General features: G+C 42.3%; 1 protein-coding gene across 3 annotated transcripts in view; it reads left to right on the top strand.

The window, feature by feature from the left end:
• Positions 1-26701, top strand: part of Kiaa2012 (KIAA2012 ortholog) — a 115204-nt gene that overhangs the window by 36905 nt on the left and 51598 nt on the right. For 2 of the 3 annotated variants that reach the window (XM_058578150.1, XM_058578148.1), the window contains exons 9-11: positions 2123-2374; positions 6138-6302; positions 19990-20058. In XM_058578150.1, coding sequence (XP_058434133.1) covers positions 2123-2374; positions 6138-6302; positions 19990-20058 — 486 coding nt within the window. The remainder of the gene's footprint in view (positions 1-2122; positions 2375-6137; positions 6303-19989; positions 20059-26701) is intronic. The other variant, XM_058578149.1, reaches the window with a different exon arrangement.

The following is a 26701-nucleotide window of genomic DNA, read 5'->3' on the forward strand; positions in this document are numbered from 1 at the left end:
CAGGGCAGAGATTTTGTGCTTCTCAGCAAAAGTTTTTTTCTTTTCTTTATAAAAGGAAAAAGAAGGTTTATTGCCTTGCTAGCAAAAGAGAAACATTTAAGTATTTTCCTAGTTGTAGATGGACACAATATCTTTTATTTTTACGTGGTGCTGGGGATGGAACTCAGTGTCTTGTGGGCTAGGCAAGCACTCTACGACTGAGCTACAACCCCAGCCCTCGCCTCAGTCAAGTTGTAAGACATTATGTGCAAGTGAGAAATCAGGGGACTTAGGAAGGCTTGTGAAAAAGGTCTAGTGGATCTCTCACCCTGTGTCACATGGAGAAATTCTTTCTGACCTTCATAAGCCATTCTATAGAATGCTTGCCTCAAACAAGTTATTGCTTCTGGGACTTTATTGGGCAGTCTAAAGCAAAAGATGACTCCAGTATTGAGGGGTTCTGAACTTTCTAGAAACTTCATCAGAAACTGCCAGTGATTTCTTAAGAGAGTTTTGACTTCTGGCCATTTTGTTCTAAGGCTATGTGGAATTCTCACTGTGAAGAATGCCTAAATGTTTAGGATAAAAGACCAGTCAATGGAAGGGAGCATAAGAGAACTTTCTAGAGTGATGAAAATGCCTAAGTCTTGGTTGGTTGTATAGACTGATACATTTGTCAAAACTCATTGAATTGCATACTTAAGATCTGTGCATTTCACTATTTGTAGATTTTACTTTAAAAAAAAAAAGCTCCTTCCAACAACAATGACAGAACAGTGCTTGTAAATGTAGGTCTTATTCAGGTATGATGAGGCCAACAGATCAGAGGACAATTGCACTGAGAAGATGGTTCATTATTCATGGTTCCAAGAGAAGTGGGCATACCAGGACCTTTTAGGCCACATAGGGAAGCACTGGGGTTGGTCAGGCAGAAAGTGAGGGGCGGGGGTGGGGGTGTGAAGTGTCTTTATTATGACTTTTGCAGAAGGAATGTACAAGGCAGGGTGAGCAGGCTAAGCAAATTCAGGACTGGCTAGTTTAACTAATCCAGTGGGCCCTCGGATATAAGGGCTATCCCTGGTTGTCTGGTACTGGCTCTGGGGTGATTAAGGCAGGGAGATAATGACCCAGAAGGATAAGAGCTCAATAAAGGAGATAATTAGGTGTTAAGGACTCTGGATTGGTTGGTTTACATGTGACAGATACCCTCACGGGATAGTCATTTATTTTCTCTAGGAGTTGGCTAGCCTTGGGAGGGACAGTCTCCCCAGGGTCAATAGGCTCCAGATGTCAAAATAGCAAACAAAAGACATACTTAACATGAACAGAGAAAAGATTATCCACAAGAGAGGGTTAAATCTGATGTTTTTCCATGATGACCCTGGCAAGAAGGTTAGGAAGACCACCAGGCCATCATGAACCAAATTCTGAAAGCTATTAGGTACAGTGAGCTTAGCAATACACTGTCAAGTGAAAATAGGAATAGAGTATTAAGAAAGTAAATCCACTGGGTTCTTCTTTCCTTTACAAGAGGAATTTGAGGAACAGTGAGGACTCCTTCAGTTAGTAGAATCAGAAGCCTACCTCAAGACTGCTGTATTGGAAGAGAAGAAAGGAAGGGAGGGAAGGAGAGAAGGAAGGAAGGAGGCAGGCAGGATCAGCTAATTCCAGGACCAACTGGACCTAGACCTCAGAAAATATCTGGGCAGCTCTTGGCTAAGTCTCTCAAGTATGTTACCTTCTCTCTTCAAGCAGGCTCCCACTTGTGGCAACAAAGATGTCCTCCTGCATTCCATGCTAACCTCCTACCTGCTTACCTTTATTAAATATATATCAAAGCTCTTGCTGAAGTGCCAAAATTGCCTCTGATTGGCCAAGCTTGGATTATGTGCCCACCACCTCTACCCAAGGTGCGCACACAGATACACACCCCTCCCTCAGAACTAATCACTGTGGCTAAGGCAATAATGTCCGCCTGCAATCTAGGCTATAGTCATATGCCCAACTCTGGAGTCAGGGAACGGACAGAGCTCCACCCAAAGCACATGGCATGAGCCAGGGAGGGATGGGTCCCCCAAAAGAAGAAACACCTGGCAAAAACAATGGCCATCTACTACAACTTGGCTTTCTCTTTGTCTCCTAGGTGCTCCATGCCCTGAGTCAGAACCAGAAACAGAAGAGGCCAGGCCTTTATGGAGGCCTCCCCTGAAGCATGCATCATTACAAAGGCCAATGGCCATAACTGTGCATCTTCCAGTGGACACAGGCAGGGACACGCCCTCTCCATCAGGTAGCTCCTCCCTCCCTCCAGCATCCCACAGGAATCTCACCCTGAAGGGAAGCAAGGCAAGACACACAAAGGCCCTCAGCCAAGAAAAAGAAGGCTGGAAGGGAGGTCAGTTCATCCCCAAGCACTTGAAGATGGCTTTTGTTCAGGCAGCAGCTGCCTTAACCAAAGTGCTTTAGTACAACTAACTTAGTATCTAGCTCACAAATTACTTACTCACTAAATCATCCTTCTATAATATTTTCCGGTTGCAGATGTAAAATGGCACCAAACTCATTAAAAATATGCTGTATGCCATATAGTTAATTGTTTTTAAACAATGAAATTTCAGTTTTAATCTGTTTATGGAAATGTACTTGTTTGTTAAAAAGTCCAAAATATCAATGAAGATCTTCATGCTAGGCTTTCAAAATATTATATGGTCTTTGGAATTATACACATGCATGCAGCTAAGTGTGTATTTTAATGTGTTAGATAGGTTGGAAGTGATGGACCATATTTAGAAAGCTCCCCGTTTTCAGAAAACTGAGCCTTCTTTTCAAGAGGCATGTGCAAGATAAGACGCTCACAATATCAAGTGATCTCTGACTAGTAAAGCAGGAAGAGAAGAATGCACATTAAGGATGTATGTCCTTCTCCCTCTGTACCAATCACTGTTCTTGGTTTTTAACATGTATTATCTCAGGCACTCCACAACAATCTTATATGTTCATTTTACAAATCAGAAAACAGAAGCCCTGAGAGATAAGTAACTTGTTTGAAACCACACAACTCCATGTGGCCTTGCTGGGATTAGAACTCGGATTTTCTAGTGCCAAAATTCAGATTTTCACCCATTACACTGCACTGCCTTTTAGAATAAATCCATCAATAAACTTGGCTCAGGACATTTTTGAAACATGTAGGTTTTAAGAACATCCTCTGACTATTGGGGCAGAGGCTTATTTAGTATGTTATGTGAGCATTCATCATCCTAAAGACTTTACAGTTTCCTTTATAAAATATTAAAATGTTAGTAAGGGTCACTCTGTGTGCAAATAGTTAATAAAGCAGCTTTCTACCTATGGGTACCCTGTCGAGTGCACAGCCAGAAGTGCTGCAATAGTCATTTTTTTGTTGCTGTGACCAGAATATCTGACATAAACAACTTAAAGTATGAAAAGTTTATTTGGGGCTCACAATTTCAGAGGTTTCGCACCATGGTCTTCCAGCTCCATTGCTCTGGACCTGAGGTGAGGCAGAATATCATGGTGGAAGGGTATGTCAGAGAAAAGTTGTTAGCTCATGGCAGCCTGGAAGCAGAAAGGAAGAGAGAAGAAAGGGCCAGGGACGAGATCATCCCTTCCAGGGCAGCTCCCAGTAATCTACTTCCTCTAACCAGGTCCCACTTCCCAATAACGTGTTCAACTTAAATGATGAGGGCTAGAGCCCTCGTGATCTAATCATTTTCTAAAACTCCCACCTCTGGACATTGCTGCCTTAAGGAAAAAATCATTCCATATATGAATCTTTGAAGGATATTCCAGATCAAAGCTATAACAGTCACAAGATAAATGACAACATGGGCAAGTTCTGTCTTCAGTATGGTTCATCTTGCACTGCCCTCTGCTAGTTGTGAGCTGCCATATCCACTGAGCAGGGGCTCAGTATCTACAACTTGTCCATCTCCTGCCAGCCTGCCAGGCAGAAGTTAAGAAGTATCTGATACTTGGATGTGAGTTAGTTCAGTATGTGACCTAACCCAGTAGTAGATGCATAAAGAAAGGGATCCAAAGAAGCAAGTTTTTCTTGGCACTCTGCTCATACCCTCATGCAAGGGTATGTGGCAATATTTACATACACATACATACATTCTTAAGTACATATACTTACTTACATACATGTAGTGCTATTACTAAGCTACATCCCCAGCCCTTTTTATTTTATTTGAGACAAATTCTCACTAAATTGTCCAGGATGGGCTTGAACTTGCAAACTGCTTGCCTCAGCCTCTTGAGTAGCAAGGATTACAGGTATGCACCACCATGCCTTGCAGCAAGGGCATTTAGAGCTAAAAATTGGGACTGTCCCATGGACACAGAGATTGCACATGCCCATATACTTGTTTAGCCCTGGATTATTTCACCTTTAATAGCACAGAAACCAATGTTTATATCTTCATATTCACACATACATATTTTATTTTATTGTCAAACCATCTGGGAGCAAGTTCCAGACATTGTGTATCTTATTCCTTATCACTACATATCTCCTAAGAGAAAGAAAGTTCTCTTCCTAACTACAATTATCACACTCAAGAAAAGTATTATTAACGTAATTCTATTTTCTAATATACAATCCACATTCAGATTTCTCTTTTTATACTAGTAATATTCCTTACAGATTTTTGTTTTTCCAATCCAGAATTCAACTCAGGGTCATGCATGACACTTAGTTGTCATATCTCTTTGGAATTTTTTAATAGAGGAGTTCTTCAGACTCTTCTATGATTATCAACATTCTTTTTTTAAATTTTTGTAGCTGCAGATGGACACCATATCTGCATTTTATTTATTTATTTTTATGTGGTGCTGATGATTGAACCCAGTGCCTCACACATGTGAGACAAGCACTACCACTAAGCTACAGCCTCAGCCCTGATTATCGACATTCTTGAAGAAGATGGGCCAGTTGCCAGAATTACCACCCAGTTGGTCTGTTTCCTCATAATGAGATTCAGATTCAACATTTCTCACAGGAATATCACATAGGATGTAGTGTCCTTCTCGGTGCATCACACCAAGGGACACAAAATGTCAATTTGCTCGATTATAGGTAATGTTAAATTTCATTGCTCAGTTAAAGATGCTGTCTGCTAGATTTCCATTCTACAAAGATTCTTTTTCTCTTTTGTAATAAATAAGCAGTCTGTGATATTTTGAGACGGTATGGGAAGCCAGCTTTTAAACCCCAAAAGTAACAGTTGTGTTGGACTTGAAATAAACATCACTCTCTCTGAAAGATGAAGCCAAAGCTCAGTCACTTAGGTTCCTGGGTTTCAGCCATCCTAGCCCAGTCCCTGTGGGTTATGAAAAGAGAGAAGAGAGGTGGGGGTATGATGTACTTTCTGGAGTGTTATCATCAATCCTGTGACCGTCTGACTATCCTCTAGAGGGTGGTACCATTGGCCATCCATTTCTCTGGGTTCCAAATCCATACCAACCACAAATCAAAAATAATAGCAAAATACATATATATCTGTACTGAACTCAAACATTTTTCTTTCCATTATTCACCAGATTGTATTAGGTATTATAAGTAATCTAGAGATAATTTCAAGTATATGAGAGGATGCATGTAGGTTCTATGCAAATACTATGCCATTTTCTATAAGGGACTTGAGAATCTGAGGATCTGGGTATCCAGCATGTCCTGGACACTAAGGGGCAGCTTTACTTCCTACCTTACATATCATAAGTATGGAATGTGACCATTGGCTCCACCTAGAAAAATCATTTTGTGGTCAGAAATCTGTATCCAATAATCCCATGACCTCTAAAGCCTGGGTCTCCCTTGTCAGAGCCTTCAGATTGGGGGTGGAAGGAGTCTGCAGCATCTCTAGTCCTACTTCCATCTCAGGATCCCATCCATAAGATGAGAATAACAAACACGGAGACTCAATTCCTCCCCAAATGAAGGGCAATTTCATCTTGGCTATGGGGGATATCTGGTCCCCGTTCTTTATCGAGATGGGAAAAGAGAGGAACTTGAGGATTAGTGGCTACATCAACCTAAGCATCAGGAACTAACAACCAAGTTAGGAAAAGAGATTCGCTCTCCCTCTGCTGATGCAGAAGCTCTCACTCCTGTTTTTCCCCTTCTACTTTTGAAGATGACAGTGTTCTATCCCTGAATGTGAAACCACCACTGGACCTTCAACCCCTGATTAGAGAAAGGAAATGGCGGGAGAGCCAGGGGGACCGGGACAGCCTCCAGACATCAAGCCGCAGCAGCCCCACAGGCACCCCAAATGTGAGGACACTAGCAACAGGACAAGGTACTCATTCCTGGGATGCATGGATTCCCCCTCCCTGGTCAGCTTGTGGGTGTTTCACACTCAGGGCTGCATGGCAATGTCAGTTCGTCATTGAAAAGGGGAAATCAGCAGTGTTCCTCTCATGTCAGTGGGATTAATGTTCACGCATCCTAAAGAGTGGGTACATGTTTGAGGGTTTGTTGCACCAACACATACAGCCAAGCTGTTTAGTGCTTTCCTCACCCTGGCAGCAGCGGGTGATGACGCAGCTCGGGAGCTCCTGGGAGAGGCACACACCACAGGCATACTCCACACCCAGTCATAACCTATCCCCGAGGTAAGAGACCTTGGGGACCCTGCCCATAGCAAGAGTCCTCAGAAGCCACCTTCCAGCCTAGGCAGTCACAGCGAGGAAAAAACCCTGGCTTTCGACTGGAGGGTGAGGCAGGGCAAGACCACGCCCCCCTATGATTTAGCCTGCTTAAAGGTCTCATCCTGAAGGAGCCTGGAGACTCGATGCTTAGCCAAGTGCACCAGTGCAAGGGCAGTGCAGTAGCAGTGACCACAGGAGCTCTCAAGTTAGCTCACAGAGCGAAGATTGCTGAGTCCCCATCACCCGCCAAAAATCCCCAGGGAGGTGCCATGCTGGAGACTGACAGGCCATCATCAAGAAAGCACAGCCCAGCCAGCTGCTCCTTCACTGCAGCCCCGCCCCCAACCACTTGGGAAGGGAGGGACGACCAGATGAAGAGGCTGGCAAGTGTTTGGGGACAGATTGTGCAAAGAAAGGCTGTGAGAAGCTCACACTCAGTGGATGTGGGACTGAGAGCCATCAGGAAGATGACAGCACTCTTGCATTTCAGGCTCACTCAGGGACCCGATGCCTCTCTATTTAAATATTCTCTTTCTGTCTCTTTATCTCTTTTCTCTCTCCCTCCCTGCCCCCTCTCATTCTGACCCCAAAGCAAGTATAGTTAAATTTTGTTTGTTTGTTTGTTTGCTTGTTTGGTTTGGTTTGGTACCAGGGATTGAACGCAGCACGCTTAAACACTGAGCCACATCCCCCGTCCTTTTTGCTATTTTATAGAGAGACAGGGTCTTGCTGAGTTGCTAAGGACCTCATTAAATTGCTGAGGCTAGCTTTGAACTCATCATCCTCATGCCTCAGCTTCAAAAGAGTTGAATTTTTGTAAATATAAATTAAATATCTAGATCAATAACTCCATTCTGGGCTTGCAGCTTCTCTATTTAAGGCTGAGATGGTCAAAATACAATCCCTTCCTCCCCACAATCCCCCACACTTACTCTTTCTCTCTCGCCCGCACAAAACCACCTCTGGAGCCTTCTGCTTTATGCTGGTGTGGCAGCCCTGGTCTTCTGATTCTAAGGCAAATGAGCCAGGCTTGAAGGGCTGTCCTGTCAGCACCTAGGACCATCTCGTGGAGGTTCTATCGTTCAGGACAGATCACAACAAACAGACACACACCTTCTCTTGGACAGCCTTATAAAGGGAGAGTTCTGACTGGAATATATGTCATGGCCATGACAGGGACAAGAGGGCAGCCTGAAGTCTCAAGTGTGTATGGTGGGTGTGTGCACGTGTCCAGGTGAATGTGTGTTGTAAGCACGTGTCTCTGAGTGGTGGTGTGTGTGTGCTTACATACCTGTGTGGTGTGTATGTGTACTTGTGTGCATCCATGCACACTCATGAGTGACTTTGTGTCTATAGATGAATGCAGGCCTATGAATGAGTGCATGTTTCAGTATATGTGTGTCTTGTTCATGTGTGACACATATGTATATATGTGTATACGTGTGTATGGGCATGCATGCCTGTGTGTGTGGTTGTGCATGTGTACATGTTTGTCTTATGACTGTAAACATATATGCATGTGTGCAAAAAATATGTAGCTCTGTGTGAACATGTGTGTGTTGTGCTTTGGTGTGTGTGTGTTTGTGTGCGTGTGTGTGTGGACATGTGTGTGTGTATATTCCTAAGCACTCTAGCTGGAAGCCTGCCCTACCCCGATCCCTTTGCATTGGAGATGGGGAATACAAGTGTGGTATAATATGAACTGTATTTGGTCTTTATCACAGAGCTAAAACCCCTGGAATTTCCAGCTTGATAGGAGTATCTTATTCATAGGGAGACCCTTTGATAACAACTGAGTTTATGCTAATGCAGTGGCTTAGGGTAGGCCCCACAGATAACCTCAGAATGGGGCCTGACACCAGAAAGACCAAGTAATTATGGGATTAGAAGATTGGAGCTTTCTGCCCCACCCACCAGCCTCCAGAAAGAGGGGAGGGATAGCGCTGGAGATCAAGCTCTCAAAGAGGGTTGATGAGCTTCTGACTGCTGAAAATAGGGGTGTGTGAGGTAACATGCCCAGAGAGAGCATGGAAGCTTGGCACGCACGCCCCTGCCAGACCTCACCCTATGCATCTCTTCATCTGGTATTTACCCCCAGCTTTTACATCTTTTATAACAAACCAGTAAACTTAAGTGTTTCCTTGAGTTCTGTGAGCCAAGGAGCAAAAATATTGTGTTCAAGGAGGGAGTCAGAAGCACAAGCCACCCACTGGGATGTTCGATTGGTATCTGAAGTAGGAGCAGTCTTGTGGAACTGAGTCCTCACCCTGTGGGAGCCATCGCCAGGTAGATAATGTCAGGACTGAACTGAGTAATAGGATGCCAAGTCGAGGTCTGCTAGAGAGGTGCTTGGTGCTGGTCACAGAAGTATTCTATGGTGAATGTGAGAGTAGAGTAGGTGAAAAGGGTTATTTGGATTGTTTTGTTTTTTAATTAATTTATTTACTTTTGCCTTTATAGTAAGGTTATAGAGACACCTTCATTCTTTTAAAGTAACTGAAGGAAACATGGCTTCCTTCTGCTCCTTGGCCTGAGTCGCTGGAATGCCTAAGCAGCTCCAGCATTTGTGTCCAGATGTCAGCTAAGCAGGCTGAGTGCTGCCCAGAGGCATCTGAAGGACAGGGAAAGCAGAGGCAGAAGTCACCAGCCCCATGCCTAGAGGCTAGGCTATACAACCTGGAGAAAGGGCTTCCTTCCTGTCACATGAGGTGCCCCCAGAAGCCTTGCCCTGCCCCCAAGAGGCCAAAGAGACTACCTTCTCTGGACTCTCACAAAGGCGTGATAGGGGTTTGTGGCTCCCCTCCTTATTCATCCCTTCTTGACCCCCAGAGGACAGGGCCTAAGCAATGGCTCTGCTCCTCCACCTCCCAGGTGTAGGGCTTACCCTGGACTCTGGCAGGCACCTGAGCACACCAGCAACTGTGACCATGTACCCACCAGGGATTAGGGGAACATAACAATACAGGTTCAGCCTCCCTCACCCACACTGGGGTTAATGTTGCCCATGCTTATGCTTATTTTCAAGAAGATTCCAGAGATCCCACACTGGGGCGCTTCTTGCTGGGTCCAGATGGAGAAAACATCTGCCCTTCCCTCCCAGAGCCCACCGGAACCAAGGCTACTGCCAGGTCGAGAGTGAGCTGACATATCCCAGGTCAGCCTTGGCTTCAAAGGGAAAAATTTTTACCTGCAGCTTCCAAAATTCCACAGCAGCAGAGACATCATTAAAAACAGACACAAGTCAGCCGGTTTCTCCCCTCTCGCTGACACAGAGGTGCTTCTGTAGCTCAGACACAATAACCCTATGTTCACATAACAAGTTCACTCTTGCTGGAGCATCTGGAGAGAGGAGTTCCAGAGGAATGGTTTGGAAGAGGTCTACTGTGCCATACTGATGCCCTGATGGGGATGATAAAGCCCTTTTGGTATTTGCCCAAACTAAACACTGCCTTTTCTCTTCTTTCCAACCACTCTCCAGAGGTGGAGGTGGCTAATTGGTAATCCAATCAGGTATCCTTGTCATGTGTGTTGGTTCATTGCTGTGAATCATCTGGCTCCTAACAGATAACAAAGCAGTTTCCAAAACTCCTCCTGGCACATTCACTTTTTGGAAAAGAGATGCTGGCTCTGGGCAGTAACCATTTTGCAAAAGGAAAAAGACAAAGTCAGAGGGTGTCAACCACCCTGAAATTTACATGATGTGTCCACATGAGTTGTGCAGCCAGCAAGCCCCTCAATGAGGGAGAAGAAAAGCTGCATTCATTTGGTGGGTTATGCCATAACTGACTTAATAAAAATTTTTTTTAAAAAGTGTGGAATTAAAGCCAGGAGATTTGAGTCACACTGGCTTGTCCTCTATGTGGCCAGATGACTTTGGGTCATTCCCTCATCCATTCTCTGTCCATGGTTCCTGCATCTGAAGTGAGAGGACTGACCTCCTTGCCACCAAGAAACCCCCTGACTTGCTGCCTTTTACAACCTGGGTCTGTTGCTATTGCAGTAACCACCTAGTATGTGGATTTCCAGAAAATAGAATGTGCTTGGTTCCAAATTCAGTGTCAAAGAACTTCCATCACTGCTCGGGTTATATGAGATGAATATAAAAATATCTTGGAATATCTTGGTTCTGAATTGGTGGGAACAGGAGTGAAACAGGTGGAGGGGACTGCCCGTGTGGCACAGCTGGTACAACAGCTGGACAGCAAATGTGATTCTGTTCACCTGCTGCACATTTGTCCACTGTGTTCCAGAAGACATAGTTTCCCTTTTGGCAAAGCAAAAGCCAGAAGCAGAAAAAGAAATATTTGGGCTTCGGTCACTTCAGTATTCCCAGCACCTCGCACAGTCCCTGACACATAGATTTTTCAAAAGAAAAATCTTTTGATAATTTCCAGTAGAGAGAGAAATGAAATTTGTGCTGAATAAATGGAGACTTGTCTCCATTTTGTCCCAGTCCCATGGACAATACATTTAATCCCACTTGCCTCTCAAATCCAAAGGCATTCACCACGTGTTTGTTGAATGAATGAGCTGATCCAATAATCAATTTGCTCAGTCACTCACTTCTTTCTTGTCTGTCTTCCATATACAGTTGGTTGACCTTCAGCCTTACTGGTGATTGGATGGTCCCCTGGAAGGTGGGGGAAATTCTTAAACCCACATCTTCCTACAGGGATCTACAGAACAAGTCTAGCTTTCTAAGAATTTCTATTAAGGGAAAAGGTTGTTTGTTTCTTTGGGGAGAATTGGTTTTTTTGGTCTGCTTTGGTTAAGTTTGAGAAGTATACTGAAAACAAAACTTTTCCCTCTTACCCAGAATCTGCTCAGTTTGTTCAAATCCATCTCCATCACCATCTCCATTCTTCTCTTCCCATCTCATCTCCCCCTACATTCCAGCTCACCCTTTTCTCATCTCTTTAAGGAGCCCATTTGGTCTCCATTCTTTTCTCTTCAAGCCTTTACCCAGATCATCCCCCAAATATCTACTATAGCTTTATCTATTCTAGGACTTTTTTTTCTGAATAAATCCTCATCTCATACAACTGCCTCCATGTAGCCTTGGCCCATTCCTCTCACTCTATCTCACTTCTGTGATGACTGTATTTGTATTTGTCTGCATCTGTTTTCTGTTTAGCTCCCAAATATAGGAGTCCTATATATTCCTATATAGGGAACTCTTTTTCTTTATCATATGTCCAAGAAATGCTTGTTGATTGACTGAATACTCCAGGTGCCATAAAGGAAAATTCTTTGGAGATCTTGGTTTTTATTTTTTTAATTAAAAAAAAAATAAGTAAAGGAGGGAATATGATCTGTCTGATCTTTCTGAAACTTTCAGACTCTGTCAACAACTATTTGGAAATAAATTCTTAGGCAATTAGATCATGATCTCTTGTTTTCAGACAGCATCAAGAGATGAATATTACCTTCAGAAAAAAAAAAAAAAAAAGATGTGAAGACTAGAGCTGGAATTTGACCCTCTTGGTCATGTTGGGATGTTGCAACACTTAGAAAATTCAAAGGCTTAAGAAAGAAAAAGTCAACTTGGACGGATATGAGTCAAAACATTGGATTTGCTTTCTGAATTGCTTACCCCTTGATTCAAATCCTTCATCCATTCTCCTGGTCACAGTGCCAGCAATAGACGTTTTCTCTCAGAAGTTCTTTTATTCAGAACTTTTTAATGCAAGAAGTTCAAGAATGTTTGTGCCAAGGATTCAGACTGGGATTTCAGGTCTGTGTAAACTTAAATTCCTGGTCTCTTCCAGAGTTCTAATTAGCATTTGCCCTGTCCTAAATAGATTTTTTTTTTACTCCCAAAATGTTTCTTGTTTTATTTTGTTGTTGCTTTTGTTGTTGTTTGTCTATTTGTTTGTTGTCATTTAACTAGCATCCTTTCCCCTTGCAACTCTTCCCTGGTGTGTGGTTTCAACACATGTCCACAAATTCTTTGATATTTCTCAGCTTCTGGGGAGGGTCTCCTGCTGCATCATAACATAATGGAAGGGAAAGCAAGTGAGTGCCAGAGAGACAAGGGGATTGCCTCACTCAATAACAACCCACACTCACACTAATAGAGTCCTTCAAGAGTGAGAACTCACTCTTTTGCTTGGGTCCCATAAGACAGCAGAGCCCTCATGACCAAAACACTTCTTGAAGATCCTACCACCTCTCTTTTAGGGATCAAATCTCAACATAAATCTTGGTGGGGGACAAACCATTGTGGAATCACAAAGGCCTTGCAGCTTTCTCCTTGCTTAGATTATTCCTTCTGGAGAAAGATAACCACTGTGTCTGCCAAGAGGCCACTCTAGCCATGTATGGCAAGCAGTCCACATGGCAAGGAACCTTAGCCTCCCGCCAACAGCAGAATGAATTTTTCAGCTCTGCAAGTGAGCTGCCTTGACAGGAGATTCTGCAGCCCCAGTTAAGTGTTCAGATGACTACATCCCTGGCTGGTGGTGTAACTGTGACCTCATGAGAGGCTAAGCCAGAATCCCACTCCTACACCACTCCCAGATTCCCACCAAAAAGATGAGATACAACACAGGTTTATTGCTCTTTGTCACCGGGGTTTAGGGTAATTTGCTTTATGGTAATAGACTAATATATTTGGTGTCATTTCCTGATGGTCTATGATTTGGTAAACAGAAAGACCAAGGGTCTGAGAATATTCCACCTATCTCTAAACAATGATTATTTGGGGACAAACATATGCTCAGTAGTTGACTTTCTGTTCTCCACTTTGTCATTTGTGATAAGTTGTGGGGTCCCCTTGGGAGGACCTACCATGTTGGTAGAATATTTGATAAAGTATGATCTTCCTTGAGAAGCCTGTCTCATAGCAGCTATTGTCTTAAAGGTGATGCTTAGAGATTCAGAGGAGAATTAGATGAGACCATGTGAGGAAGAAAAAAGAACTCTGGACTGAATGTCTAAAGTCTTAGGTTTTATTTCCAGTTCTACCACCTGTGGTTTCTGTGATCACAGGCAAATCACTTCTTTCCTTTGGACCTCAACTTTTTCATATGGAAACAGAGAAGTCGGTATTACATCCAATCCTCACAGCATATGTCCTATGGAATAAATGCCAGTGCCTCAGAAGGGAAGGGTTCTGGGGTCAAATCCATTTGGGAACCAGTGGACTAAAGTTAAACAGACTCCTTACAAAGGACTTCATAGAATCTCTCATCTGCTAATGTGAATCATGGTTTTTCAGATGGGGATATGCATCATTTCCCAAACTTATTTGACCACTGAATGCTTTTGTTTTCAGCAACGCATCATGTGAATCTAAATTGTTTTTGGAACATACTTTGGAAAATGCTAAACTGATGATTTCTAAGGTTCCCTTCCAGTTCTAATAGGGTATGTTTCTAAATATGCCCCTTCCCCAAGGAGACTCTCAGTGGGGGCAGTTCTGCTGTCTAAATCCTGAAGCAGGATCTCAGTCATTCACTAATTTATGATTGTTCTTATTCTATAAACATTAGTTCTGAATCACAGGGTCCACAATCCATCCACCTCTAGGTGGGGAGAAGTAGAGAAAGGTAGAGGAGGTCTATGTGGTAATAATTTACATTGTTCTTTTTGCCCAGTGTTTCTTAATAATGCAATAATGTTGGCAGATGTTACCAGTTCTACTGATTTTAGGTCAAATGTTTGAATAAATGAAAACATGGCTGATATGATCATTGGGCACCCAGCATTTCCTCCCAGTGGGCCTTTCTGTACAACAGATGCTAGAAGGCTAAAAACTACATTTCCCAGATAACCTTTGCAGCTAGGCAAATTACGTTCTTCCAATTAGATGTGCTTGCTTGAGATTTGGAGAGCAGAAGTGAGGCAAAGGTGTCCAAGTCTGGGGCTACTTAAGCTGGCGTTGAGCTCATGAAGACTGAGCATGACTAGAAGCAGTTGCTGCTACAGAGCTTTTTGGGTTTTGTTTTGTTTTTTTGGCGCTGGGGATTTAACCCAGGAGTGCTTCATCACTGAGCTACATCCGCAGTCCAATTGATTAATTGATTGACAGATTGAGAGAGAGAAAGACAAGGTCTCACTAAGTTGCTGAAAATCTCACTAAATTGTGGAATCTGGCTTTGAACTGGGATTCTCCTGTCTCAGTCTTCCAAGTCACTGGGATTCTAAGTTTGTGCCACCACACCAGGTTCTGCAGCAGCTTTTTGACCCAGTTTATTCCAAAAATATGTGGGTGGTTTCTGTTCTGCACTGAACCCTAACCAATAAGCTCTTCTTACAGAAATTATGGAAGATTCCCATCAGCCTCTGTATGGAGCTAAATTGGGTCAGTCACATGTACCATAGTGTTGAGTGATGGCAAAAAGGCCAGCTGTAACAGTGTGTTTGTCCCAGACTCTAGAAAGAAGCAGGGTTCTTTCCCCTGTCATAGAGAAACCAGGAAGGCCTCCAAAGCCCACATTGAAAGGTGTCCAAATAGCCACCAGCAGAGTAGCTAAAAAAAAATTAGGGCTCTCCTTCCTTCCCTTTGACAAAAGCCTTGTGATTCCTATAAACACAAAGACTCCTGACCTCATATTTAACTGAAAAGGTACCATCATCACCACTTAACTTTCAAAGAAGAAAAATGTCAAAAATAATAGTTTGCTCTGAATATACAAGAATTTCTTTTTTGAATAAAAAGTTTACTAAAAAGGATGAAGCATATTTGTCTTTATTTTTTGCAGAGGATATATTCTTTTTACAGAGCATATGAAGTTAGGAATTCTACCTCCCCTAGTTTTGTTCTGTTTTGGAGAACTCTAAAGTCAAGAGGGACCTTGGAGCTGGGCAAGATGGTGCACGCCTGTAATCCCAGCAACTCAGGAAGCTGAGGCAGGAGGATCATAAGGTGAAAGCCAGCCTCAGCAACACAGTGAGGCCCTAAGCAACTTAGTGAGACCCTGTATCAAAACAAAGAATTAAAAGGGCTGGGGGTGTGGCTCAGTGGTAAATCTCCCCTGGGTTCAATGAGTACTACCAAAAGAGAGAGACAGACAGACCTTGAGCTTCACTGTCATTAGCATTGATGCAAAGGAAGCATTTAATCAGACTTGCTCAGACACAAATAGATAAAAACAAAAAAGCAGAGCTGTTTGAATGAAGTGAGGATGGTCCTATGTCTCTCTTAACCTATCCATAGTCTAGCTAAATCTTCCTCTCGTAAGGCGTTCTATGGAGGGGGTTGGGGAATGTCCGTGCAAGGTCTCTAGAGCTAGAAGGCCATGATCAAAAAACTCTCATTTTATGGATAAGAAAACTAAGGCTCAGAGAGGTGTGATTTGCTCAAAGTCATACAACTTATATATGGCAAATCTGGGGTTCTGTGCTTAGTTAGGTGAGAGGTCTTCCCACAACATCACACTGCCTCTAGTCCCTTCTGTCCATGCTTTGAGGCTTCCAGAACTAGCTAAAGTCTCACCTTCATAGTGACACCTGACCTGACCTCCCCAACCACATGGATTGTTACGAGCTTAGGTTCCATACAGTATGACTGTCTGAGCCTCTTACTAAGCACTCCCTCACTTTATCTTTTTTTATCCTTTTTCTTCTTTCCTCTTCTAGATTTAAAACTTTGGTTGGTAGACTCCCTTTCCTTACTTCTGAATATCCCAGAAATCAGCTGGTACTCACAGAGCATTGCCCATAAACATTGATCAAAACTGTTAAGTAGTAGAGACTTTAATTGTTCCCCAATACCCATTCTTCCATTATTCCATTTATTAATAGTATCTCTGTCCTTGAACTTTAACTGAACACATGGCTACCTAAAGATGATTTCTCAACATCCTTTGCAGATTTTCCATATATAAGTTGTAAAGTGATTACATTTTGACTAATGAGATGTGAATGGAAGTAATATGTGCTACTTCCAGGTCATTTCCTTAAAAGAAAACCATTTGCTCTGCCCCTCCTCTTTCTGTTTAGTCTTGGTTGACTTGGGGAAATAGCTTTAACCATGGAGAAGAAAGTCATACTCAATGGGTTAATGAGGCAAAAATATATAAGGAGCCAGGGAGCCCAGGTAACTTCCTAGAGCAAAACCATCCTGATCTGCCCATCTACTTCTGGGCTCTTATGCAAAAGAGAAGTAAATGTTTATTTTGGCGGGGGCGGGGGGAGGAGGTCATCTTGTAACCGCAGATTACCTTGTACCTTAACATGATCTGCTGGTCTATGTCATGTTGATCTGTGAAAATCAAACTAGTTTATACCTACACTCCATCTTGTATTAAGTAAAATTCCAATATGAAATTATCACTGGGCCTAAAAGAAGAACGCCCATTACATATGTTTGACTCCTTTGATGTAATGTTCTGAACACCTACCATGTGCAAGGGATTCAAAAGGATGTTAATATTGAGAGTGAGGGGCTGGGATTGTGGCTCAGAGGAAGAGCGCTTGCCTCTCATGCGTGAGGCACTGGTTCGATCCTTAGCACCACATAAAAAAGTAAAATAAAGATACTGTGTCCACCTATAACAAAAAAAAATTTAAAAATATATATTGAGAGTGAACCTTCTCAGGCCCTATGCTACATTAGTCATCCCATTTTGTCATTTCAATAATCCTAAGAAGTATTTTAATTCACATATCATTGGTGAAGAAATTGGGACACAGGTAGATAAGTTACCTGGTAAGGGGAGAGCTGGAATTCCTTCCTAGGCCTGTCTGTGCTTTCCTTACTCAACTCCCCAGGACGCTGCACCAGTACTATGGCTAATGCCCTCAGAGACCTCACAATCTGTGCAAGAGAACAGATTCACAGGCAACTTTCTCTGCCACAAAGCAAAAGGAAATGCATCTATAGAGGAGGACTAAGCAACACAGTTCAGGGTTGCTCAAAGAAGGAGTGAATAACTCCAGCTTAGGAGACTGAGAACAGCTTTGACAAAGCAATCCTTATTTGCACTGACCTTTGAGAAATTAGTATAAGTAGAAAAACAGAGAAGGGGAAGGAACAACACAGCCCACTCAGAGACCCACATGAACAAAGATAAAAAGAGGCAGGGACATAGCAAACATGTGGGAAATGAGTAGTGGCCCAGTGTCAGTGGACCACAGAGGCGGGGAGCTGGCGCTGAAAGGCAGGCCAGGGCCAGACCAGGGAAGGCCTTGTGTGCCAGGCTAGGGCTGAAATTCTGCCATTTAGGCAACAAGGAATCACAGATGTTTGAGAAGGGATGTCATGCAACCCAACGTGTGTGCCAGCATGAAGGAACAGGAGAGGCAAAGAGTCTTGGCTACAGGAAAATCATCCATACAACTGCTGATAAAAGCCTGGACAGGGTTGGGATTGTAGCTCAGTGGCCAAGCGCCTGCCTCACATATGTGAAGCACTGGGTTCAATCCTCAGCACCACATAAAAATAAATAAACAAAATAAAGATGTTGCATCCATCTATAACTAAAAAATATTTTTAAAAAAGAGCCTGGTCAGAGGATGATGAAAATGAAGATCCCCAGGGACACTGCCTGGATGTGGGGATGTCAATCAGCATTTTGAAATCGGAGTAACCAGTGACAAGCCTGTTTGTGGAGTCTGAAAATTGGCTATAATTACCTTTATTCTGTTTTTACTTTTAGTTAAGAAATTATTTTGCGGGAGGTGATGTATATGTGGCTCCTGTATTGAAATTAAGATAAAACAACAATTAAGGCCCTGGAGCCCACATATCCCAGCAACAGCGCCCACAGGCCCACAGTTCCAGTCAGGGCCTCCTTTCAAGTCACAGGGCTCACAGCACACAAAAAATAGATCCAGTGGTATGTGCCCCTCAGCTTGTCAGTAATGCAGTGTGGCTGGTTTCTGGTTTATATGCTACAGGGAAAACGGTTGAGCTTTCTAACAGACAACCGTGGAAAATAAAGAGTTCTAAGGATAACCCCGGAGAGCAGATTTCATGGGAGCAATGAGGCAAAGGGTGCGGTGATGAATGGTGATGGAAAGTGTTGGAGTAACCCTCCTCTACCCTCTCATCCGACACACATGGAGTTTTCTCTTTCAGGACTGTTATAGCCCCTTTTTTCCTTTTCAACCACCGACCACTCAATTCTTGGAGGGAAAATTAACATTCATTATGCAATTTATCTCTCTCCTTTTAATCCAGAGTGTCTGTCTCCAAGGTCCCTACTCAATAATTAATGTTTGTTCTCATTTTCCATTCTCCAGAGCATCTATTCTTGAACTGTGGGGTCAACAATTAACACTAATTATGGCTTTTCCTCCCTCCACCGTGGGCTCTCAGAGTCCCAGGTTGCCGGCTCCGCCTCGGGGATGGGCGTGCATGTGCTCCGTTGGTGCAGCGCGCAGGCGCACAGGAGGCTGCCTTTCCCAGGCCTCCCAGCCGCTGAGCCAATCAATAAAGCCCAAACGTTCTTTTTTTGGCAAACTCCCTAATATATTTATTACCAGTAATGAGACAATGAAGCAAAAATAAATAAGATACTTGAAATAAATTGAGGTGGGTAATTAGCCTAAAAGATCTCTTTTCCAGATCAAATTTGCTAGGATTCTCTGACTTTTTCTTATTATCTCACATCTTTCTCTCTCTAGCTCACTTCTGGCCGCCCCCCTTACACACACACACACACACACACACACACACACACACACACACTTTCCCTTTATAAACCATTCTACCTTCATTTAGGATCCACTCATGGGGCCTCTTTGCTGTTACCTGTCCCTGAACTTTCTTTCTTAGGTCTGTCATCCTTATTCTCTTCAGTCATTCAAACAGCATTGTTTTAATATATTTTCATTTTGACTGACAAGGACAGTTAGGAGAAGAATTCTCACCCCTGGTGGCTCTAACAGATCACAAAAGGATTCATCAAGAGCTGTGAAAAGCTTGTCTTGTTGGCTGAAGTCAGATGGGTTGGGATCCCTCCTCTCTGGCCTGGTCCAATTTGCCCCTTGTTTGGGAGCTACAGCTGGAGACTGGGGCTCCTCACACTTGTGTCTCAGTCCTGTGGCTGCACATCTCTTCAAATCTGGGCACCTCCTCCAGCGTATGTCATACGTTCACTGTTTTATGTTCTTTCTGTTAGAAGTTCTCTCAGAATTTCAGCATCATGGGCCCAGGAGTGTTTCACCTTTAAACATCTTAGATTAAAAACAGTATTTTCCTCAACTTTTTAAAAAATCCTAGATCAACATTCTCTCCCTAGTGGCATCAACAGATTCTCAAAACTATCCAACTGATGCTTAGGCATCAAGGCATCTCCTTGTTTTTTTCCCCTATCTTGGGGTAAGGAAAAGGGACTTTCCTCGAGTTTTTCACACTCTTAGGTAAACTCCCTGATTGTTTTTCAGTCTATGAATCTGCCTATTCAAACATCAGCCATGAAGAGGAAGGATCCAGTATCCAGCAAGTCCTGCAAAGTAAGCTTTTCCCTGAAAGACTGTCTCTACTTGTCTGTCTCATTTGACTCGTGAACATATGATTTTCATACCTACACTTCCAGGAGCACATCGTGCCTCCCCTAATATACCAGTAAAAGGGGCTTTACTTCTTGGGAAGCCTGAGAAAAGTGGAGTCCTCATGAATTACTCGTGGACAGCCCAGTATGCTGTAATCTGAGTGTAAATATTAGAAAACACTAGAATTTGGCTCCAACCAAATTGCACTTAGCTGGTCCAAGAAGGGTAAATTGCAGGGCTGTCCTGTGGGTCCCACAGGCTGTACACTGTACAATTCCCACAATAATGAGGTGGACATTGCTCCCTGGAGTTGTTCACAGCTCAGCCTGCAGAACTACAAACTAGGAAGCTCTATGGAAAAGACCCTCCGACTTGCATTTTAAGTGGAAGACTGAGGCCAGCTCTGCCTCTTCCGATTCCTTTAAGTTTCATTTCCCCCATGGAAAGATATACAAAACTTCGTAGCTCATCTTCCACCCACAGACCCCACAGACAGGGCTGTTGCTGCTGCTGCTGCTGCTTCAGACCAGGGGGAAATGATGATTAGGTAGACATTCTCTCCCTCTCCTAAAAATAGTCTTTGATTAACAGGGAAATGTGTGTGGTCTCTCTTGCTGCTTATTTGGGGGGCGGTGGGGGGGGAGAGAAGCAGCTTGCAGGAGGGATCTGGCCTAGTAACAGGAAGCAACAGATTGAGGGCTGGAGCCAGAGCTGGGTGGAGGCAATTGTTCTTGCCAGAGATTGCAAAAGTAGGAGAAAAGGCACAGACATATCCTTGCCAATCTCAAAATCTCTAAGCAGAGAAATACCTGCGAGTCTAGACCCTGCATTCCCCGCTTGCTATCTTCTCAAGCAGACACCCTGACCTCAGTAGGAGGAACTTCAGTGTTCATTTGCTCATTTTCACATTGGGCCAGAGCAACTCTTAAATAGCAGCCTTCTAGTAAGATGATGATGGTGGTGGTGGTGATAATGATGTTGATGATGATGGTGGTGATGATGATGGTGGCGATAGTATGGTGATCATGGTGAATGATGATGGTGCTGGTGGTAGTGATAGTTACCCTACTTAGCTCTGATATGCCAAACATTGAGGTTTTGGGTTTTTTTTTCTTTAAAGATTTTTTTAAAGATGGACTCAGTATCTTTATTTATTTTATTTATTTTTATGTGGTACTGAGGATCGAATCCAGTGCCTCGCATGTGTGAGGCAAGTGCTCTACCACCGAACTACAGCCCCAGCCCCTATCTTCACTTTTTATCTAGGATAATGTGGCTCAGAAAGGTTAACTGACTTGCCCAAAGTTATATGAAGTACACAGCTAGAATTGAATCCTGCATTTTTCTGATATGCCTGGTTACTAGTGGTATCAATATAAATAGGCACATTTCTGTCTGATAATATATGACTTCATAATGACTTCTGCAAACAAATGGCTTCTGTTGAACACCCATCTTCCCCTCCAATTCCCCTTACTCAGTATCAAATACCCTTTTGTGGGTCACTGAAAATGACTTTTTGCAAATTTATGGGGAAAAGAGAAGAAACTGAAAAAAAAATAAAACTACGGGAGAACCAGTGTGGAGGCAAATTTTCAATCAAGATAGTCTGTTTTACAGGATAGTTCTTCAAACCAAAACATTCTTCCTAGTACAGCCAAAAAATGTTATAATTTCACTTATTTTTTATTAAAATGTCACCAAACAAGAGATTTTCTTTGGATTAAGAAGAATCCTCTTGGGCTGAGTGTATAGCTCAATGGTAAATAATTTGCCTTGTATGCATAAGGCCCTGGGTTCATACTTCTGAGAAGCTAATATATAGTCATTCACACTTTAGTGAAAATTTAATCAGTAGTCCTTTTGCAGCCCAGCTGAGATTAGATGTACTGAGGGACTAAAAGTTCTGATACAGGACAGAAACAGAGATGAGTTATTTGGAAGTAAGTGGAGTTTTAAGGGTTGAAACATTCCTGACAGGTGGAAGACCCCAGAGAGCTTGGATGAATAGAAGCACGTCAGTGTATGGAGAGGGGGACACTGGAAGGAGGAAGCACAGTAAGGGAAATGTAGGGTGTCAGAGACAAACTTACCCTTTCACAGCACGGCCCCATGGCCAGCTCTATATCCAAGAAAGGGAAAAGAAATTTATTCTTTCTCCTCTCTACTCCTAATAACTAAAAGATCATAAACTAACACAAATCTCTTGCTTCCAAACTTTAAAATATACTGTTCTCTGTGCTTGGGGCACAATCCTCATCTCTTCCTATCCAATGTATTTTTTTTAATTGTGGTACAATACACATAACCTAAAACTTCCCATCGGAACCATTTTTAAATGTACACAGTAGCACTGAGTTACAATCACATCGTTACCAGCCAGTCTCAAGAACTCTTTTCATTTTGCAAAACTGAAGCTTTATACCCAATAAACAACTCCACCTTCTCCTGTTCCCTAACCCCCAGCAACCTGTACTACTTTCTGTTATCCTCAATTTTTACCCCGGGTCTTGGTTAACTCCTGTTAATCCTCAGTTCCCGATTTAGCTCTCAAGCTGAGAGGCAGGTTTTCTGCTTCCCTCAGCCCACCTTCCCACCCCCACCCCCACCCCCCCTCCTCGCTCTCACCTTCCACCCCTCCAACCTGGTGACAGGCCCCTCCACATGCACACAGTGTAGCGATGCTTTCCCCATCACAGCATCTGTCTCACAGTATTGTTGACTTACTAGACTTTTCTCTTTATGAGACTGCAAGCCTTTTAAGGGCAGAGTGCTTTAGCATGCCCAGTACCCAGTGCAGTGCTAGTGGTGACACACCAATTGTTAATGTTTCCTAAGTATTTGCTGCTTGAAGGATTTCAGTTACTGGAGGAGTTAAACAGGGGTTTTTGTTTGGTTGTTTGTTTTGTGTTTTCACATTGACTTGGGAGTCTAATCGCCATGCAAAACATAGTCTCTGCTGGAAAATGCATTCCATCACTGCCCGTACATAAGCTCAGAGTGCCACTTTCAGAACTTAGAATATAAGAACTTTAGGGGCTGGAGATATAGCTCAGTTGGTAGAATGCTTACCTCGCATGCACAAGGCCCTGGGTTCAATCCCCAGCACTACAAAAAAATAAAAAAAAAAAAATAAGAACCTTATTTGTTCCCTCCATTTGCTCAATGACCTTAACAAAAATCCCTACATCTCTTTGTGTCTAACACAAAGGAGATGGATGTAACAGTAATATGAAAATACTTGATTTGTTTTTAAGGAGATGGATGTAACAGCAATATGAAAATACCTGATATCCTCTTGAACTAAGCTAAAAGAGCAATTCATGACATCTTTGCATTGGAATCACCGACATAGCTGTTGCAACTTTTTGTTTTCTTTTTGGTCATTTGGTTTTAATGAACATTTTTTTCAATAAAAGTGATAGTAGGCTGGGGCTGTAGTCAGTGGCAGAGCACTTGCCTGGCATGTATGAGGCACTGGGTTCAATCCTTGGCACCACATAAAAATAAACAAATAAAATAAAGTCATGCTGTCCCTCTACAACTACAAAAAAAATTTTTTTAAGTAATAGTATTCCATATTTATTATATAGATGGTGAACTTTATGGGTATTTGTGAATGTGAAGGTTGGTTTCAATTATTTGCAAATTATTTTAAAAGTGAGGGATACAGCCAGGTGCTGTGGTGCACACCTGTAATCCCAGCAACTTGGGAGGCTGAGGCAGGATGATTGTTAGTTCAAAGCCAACCTCAGTAATTTAGCAAGGCCTTAAGCAACTTAGTGAGACCCTGTCTCAAAATATAAAATAAAAATGACTAGAGATGTGGCTTGGTGGTTAAGCAACCCTGGATTCAATCCCTGGTACAAAAAAAAAAAAGGCTGGGAATGAAGCTCAGTGATAATGCACCCCCTTGGGTTCAATTCCCAGTATTATACACAGAAAAAAAAAATGTCAGGAACACATATAATTTGTATTTTACAGAGGCATTAAGTCAAATCATAAACACTACAAAGCTGGAAGAAGACCATCACTAAGCTAGTAGATGAGCCTGACAATACGCCAGCACCATGTCTCCGTAACGTGGTTTATAGTCATTATAACATCTGCAATAGCTCTTGTGCCATTATTTTACATAGAAGAGCCTTTATTCATTTATATTTAATATACATATATATAACCTACATATACACATACACATATACATTTGTAAAGGCCCTAAAAGACCAACTCTTGGGTCAGAGATGAAAGTAAGAAAAAGTGAAATGGTCTAACAATTTGATGATTCTCTGTCCAAAAAAAAAAAAAATAGTTTTTATAAATCTCTCTAACCTTTTACTTATAGATTCACTAATAGTCTAAAGAACCCTCCCTCTTTTTTCACTCCAACTTCAGTTTTACTGTGGATATGATATATCAGGGATATTTACAATCTAAGGATTCTTAAAATTCTCAAGGTGTGTCCCTCCCAGGTAGCCAGGATCTGCTGTCATTCAGTATGTGAAATGCATGAGGGAGGAGGCCCAAGCAGTGAAGTATTTGGTAAAATGCATTTTCAAGCTGAAATGAATTTTAAAATTGTGTGTGTGCTTGCATGGTGTGTATCAGTTTTATTTCTCAACCTATAATAAAACTTAAAACATGAATTTTTTTGTCAGAGTAATCAAAAAAATATAATTTTCATTAACCAGTCATCAAAAAATATTTCTTTTAAATTTTTTTAGTTGTAGTTGACACAATACCTTTATTTTATTTATATGTGGTGTTGAGAATCGAACTCAGGGCCTCGAGTGTGCCAGGTGAGCGCTCTACCGCTGAGTCACAACCCAAGCCCAATAAATATTTTTTAGAATACCTTTTTCCTGAACTGGGATTGAACCCAGGGCCTCACACATGTTAGGTAAGCACTCTAGCACTGAGCTACATCCCCAGCCCTATAAATATTATTTTCTGTTTTATCACATTTCAAATATTTGTGTTATCTTCTCATCAAAAACAGTCATTAAAAGCATGAAGTTTTTCTTTTTTTCTCTCTCTCTTTTTTTTAATGAGTTTTTTCTTAAGGCCTTTTTCCCTCTTAGTTTCTGTTGCTCTTGCTTTCTTCACACATTCCCCTGTGGCCTAAGGATTTTCCTCTATTCTCCATTCAATTCCTCATTTGAAAATTAATGTAAACACCAGCTGGGGATGTGGCTCAGTGGCTGAGTGCCCCTGGGTCCAATCTCTGGTACTGGAAAAAAAAAATTAAATTAAAAAAAAAAAGTAAAGAAGAAGAAATAGAGACTACCCCTAGAAACTGAATTGGCTGGTCACTTTGTATGCAGATGTAGTTTCAGCTTTTTCTTGAATTCCCTTCCTCCACATGGTCGGTCTTCTATCACAAATATCCTAATCAATCCTGTGATGTATCCTGATTGGAGGGCTTCTCACGTAGTTGATATATTATTACAACACAATTCAAATTTAAATTCCATCATCTAACTTGGCTTCCATTTGGGGCTTGGTAAATTGCTATGCACCTTTGGACTTCCCCATTAAAAATAATTCATAAACTTTTGAGAGAAGCTGGTATTCCCAAAACGAAAGCCAGATCTTTGAGACTTAGCTAGTCTTTGTCTAAGAAAATATAAGTAAATAAAAGGACTGCTATTCCAAATTGGAGGAAAAATACAGCCCTCCTATTTGCTAGGCACTTCCACATTTAAATTCAGACTGACTCATATTTTCTAGATCCATCTACTCCCAGGGGTATATCTTTAGCCTGGAGACTTTCTCAGGTCTCCAGGAACTATTTGATATGCCTATCTCACCCTCCTCCTCATCTAGGAAGATTTAAAGGGAGACTGTGTAGCATAAACAGGGTCTTAAATCTTGTCCCAAGAATTTGATAATTACAATACCAAAAGGCCATCTTGGGTCTTGGTCTCCTTCATGAAACAGGCAGACTTAAAATTTATTATAATGCTACAAACGCTCTATAGGTCATAGGCATCTTGAGTCACCCCATATAAAATAAAGTATTTTTAGATATTCTTAAGGCCAGCAGGACCAGAATAATTCTTCCTTTTATAGTTAAGTTTATACTGGGAAGAATTTTATTTTAATAATTTGGAATTTGCATTTGCATTTTCCATTTATGACCCAAACCACAAAACCATGAAGGTACCAGGGCTGGCACTTAAGCCTTCACCTACTGGTTTCTGTTGGGGCCAGAAGTCTACTATGAAGCTGTGAGAAGGCAGGGCAGTTTCTGAGATCTTTTTGGCTGTGAGATACTACAAATTATGGATTCCATGAGAGCATTCTAGTAATCAGAAAGCACTCATCCCTGAGAGATTGTATGGGTGGGAAAAGGCCCTAATCAGATTTAAAGAGGTTCCTGCCAACGCCTCTGACCACTACTGCCCTGGTAACCACAGAAAATATGGCCACCTCGGAGCCTATAGGAAGGTCCATGTTCTTTGCCAAGCCCTGACATGTATCTAGGAAGGAGCCAGGTGGCCCTCCTAGCCTGATAAGGTGACTCTTTGTAGTTAGGTTTCTATTTTGACATAGATGAGGCCCATGAGGCCCGTACCAAAGGAAATAAATACCTTGAAACAAT

This window comes from Marmota monax, unplaced genomic scaffold (genome assembly GCF_021218885.2).
Source record: "Marmota monax isolate L192 unplaced genomic scaffold, Marmota_monax_Labrador192_F-V1.1 WCK01_AAM20220418_F8-fsc00095, whole genome shotgun sequence".
In the NCBI taxonomy this organism is placed as follows: Eukaryota; Metazoa; Chordata; class Mammalia; order Rodentia; family Sciuridae; genus Marmota; species Marmota monax.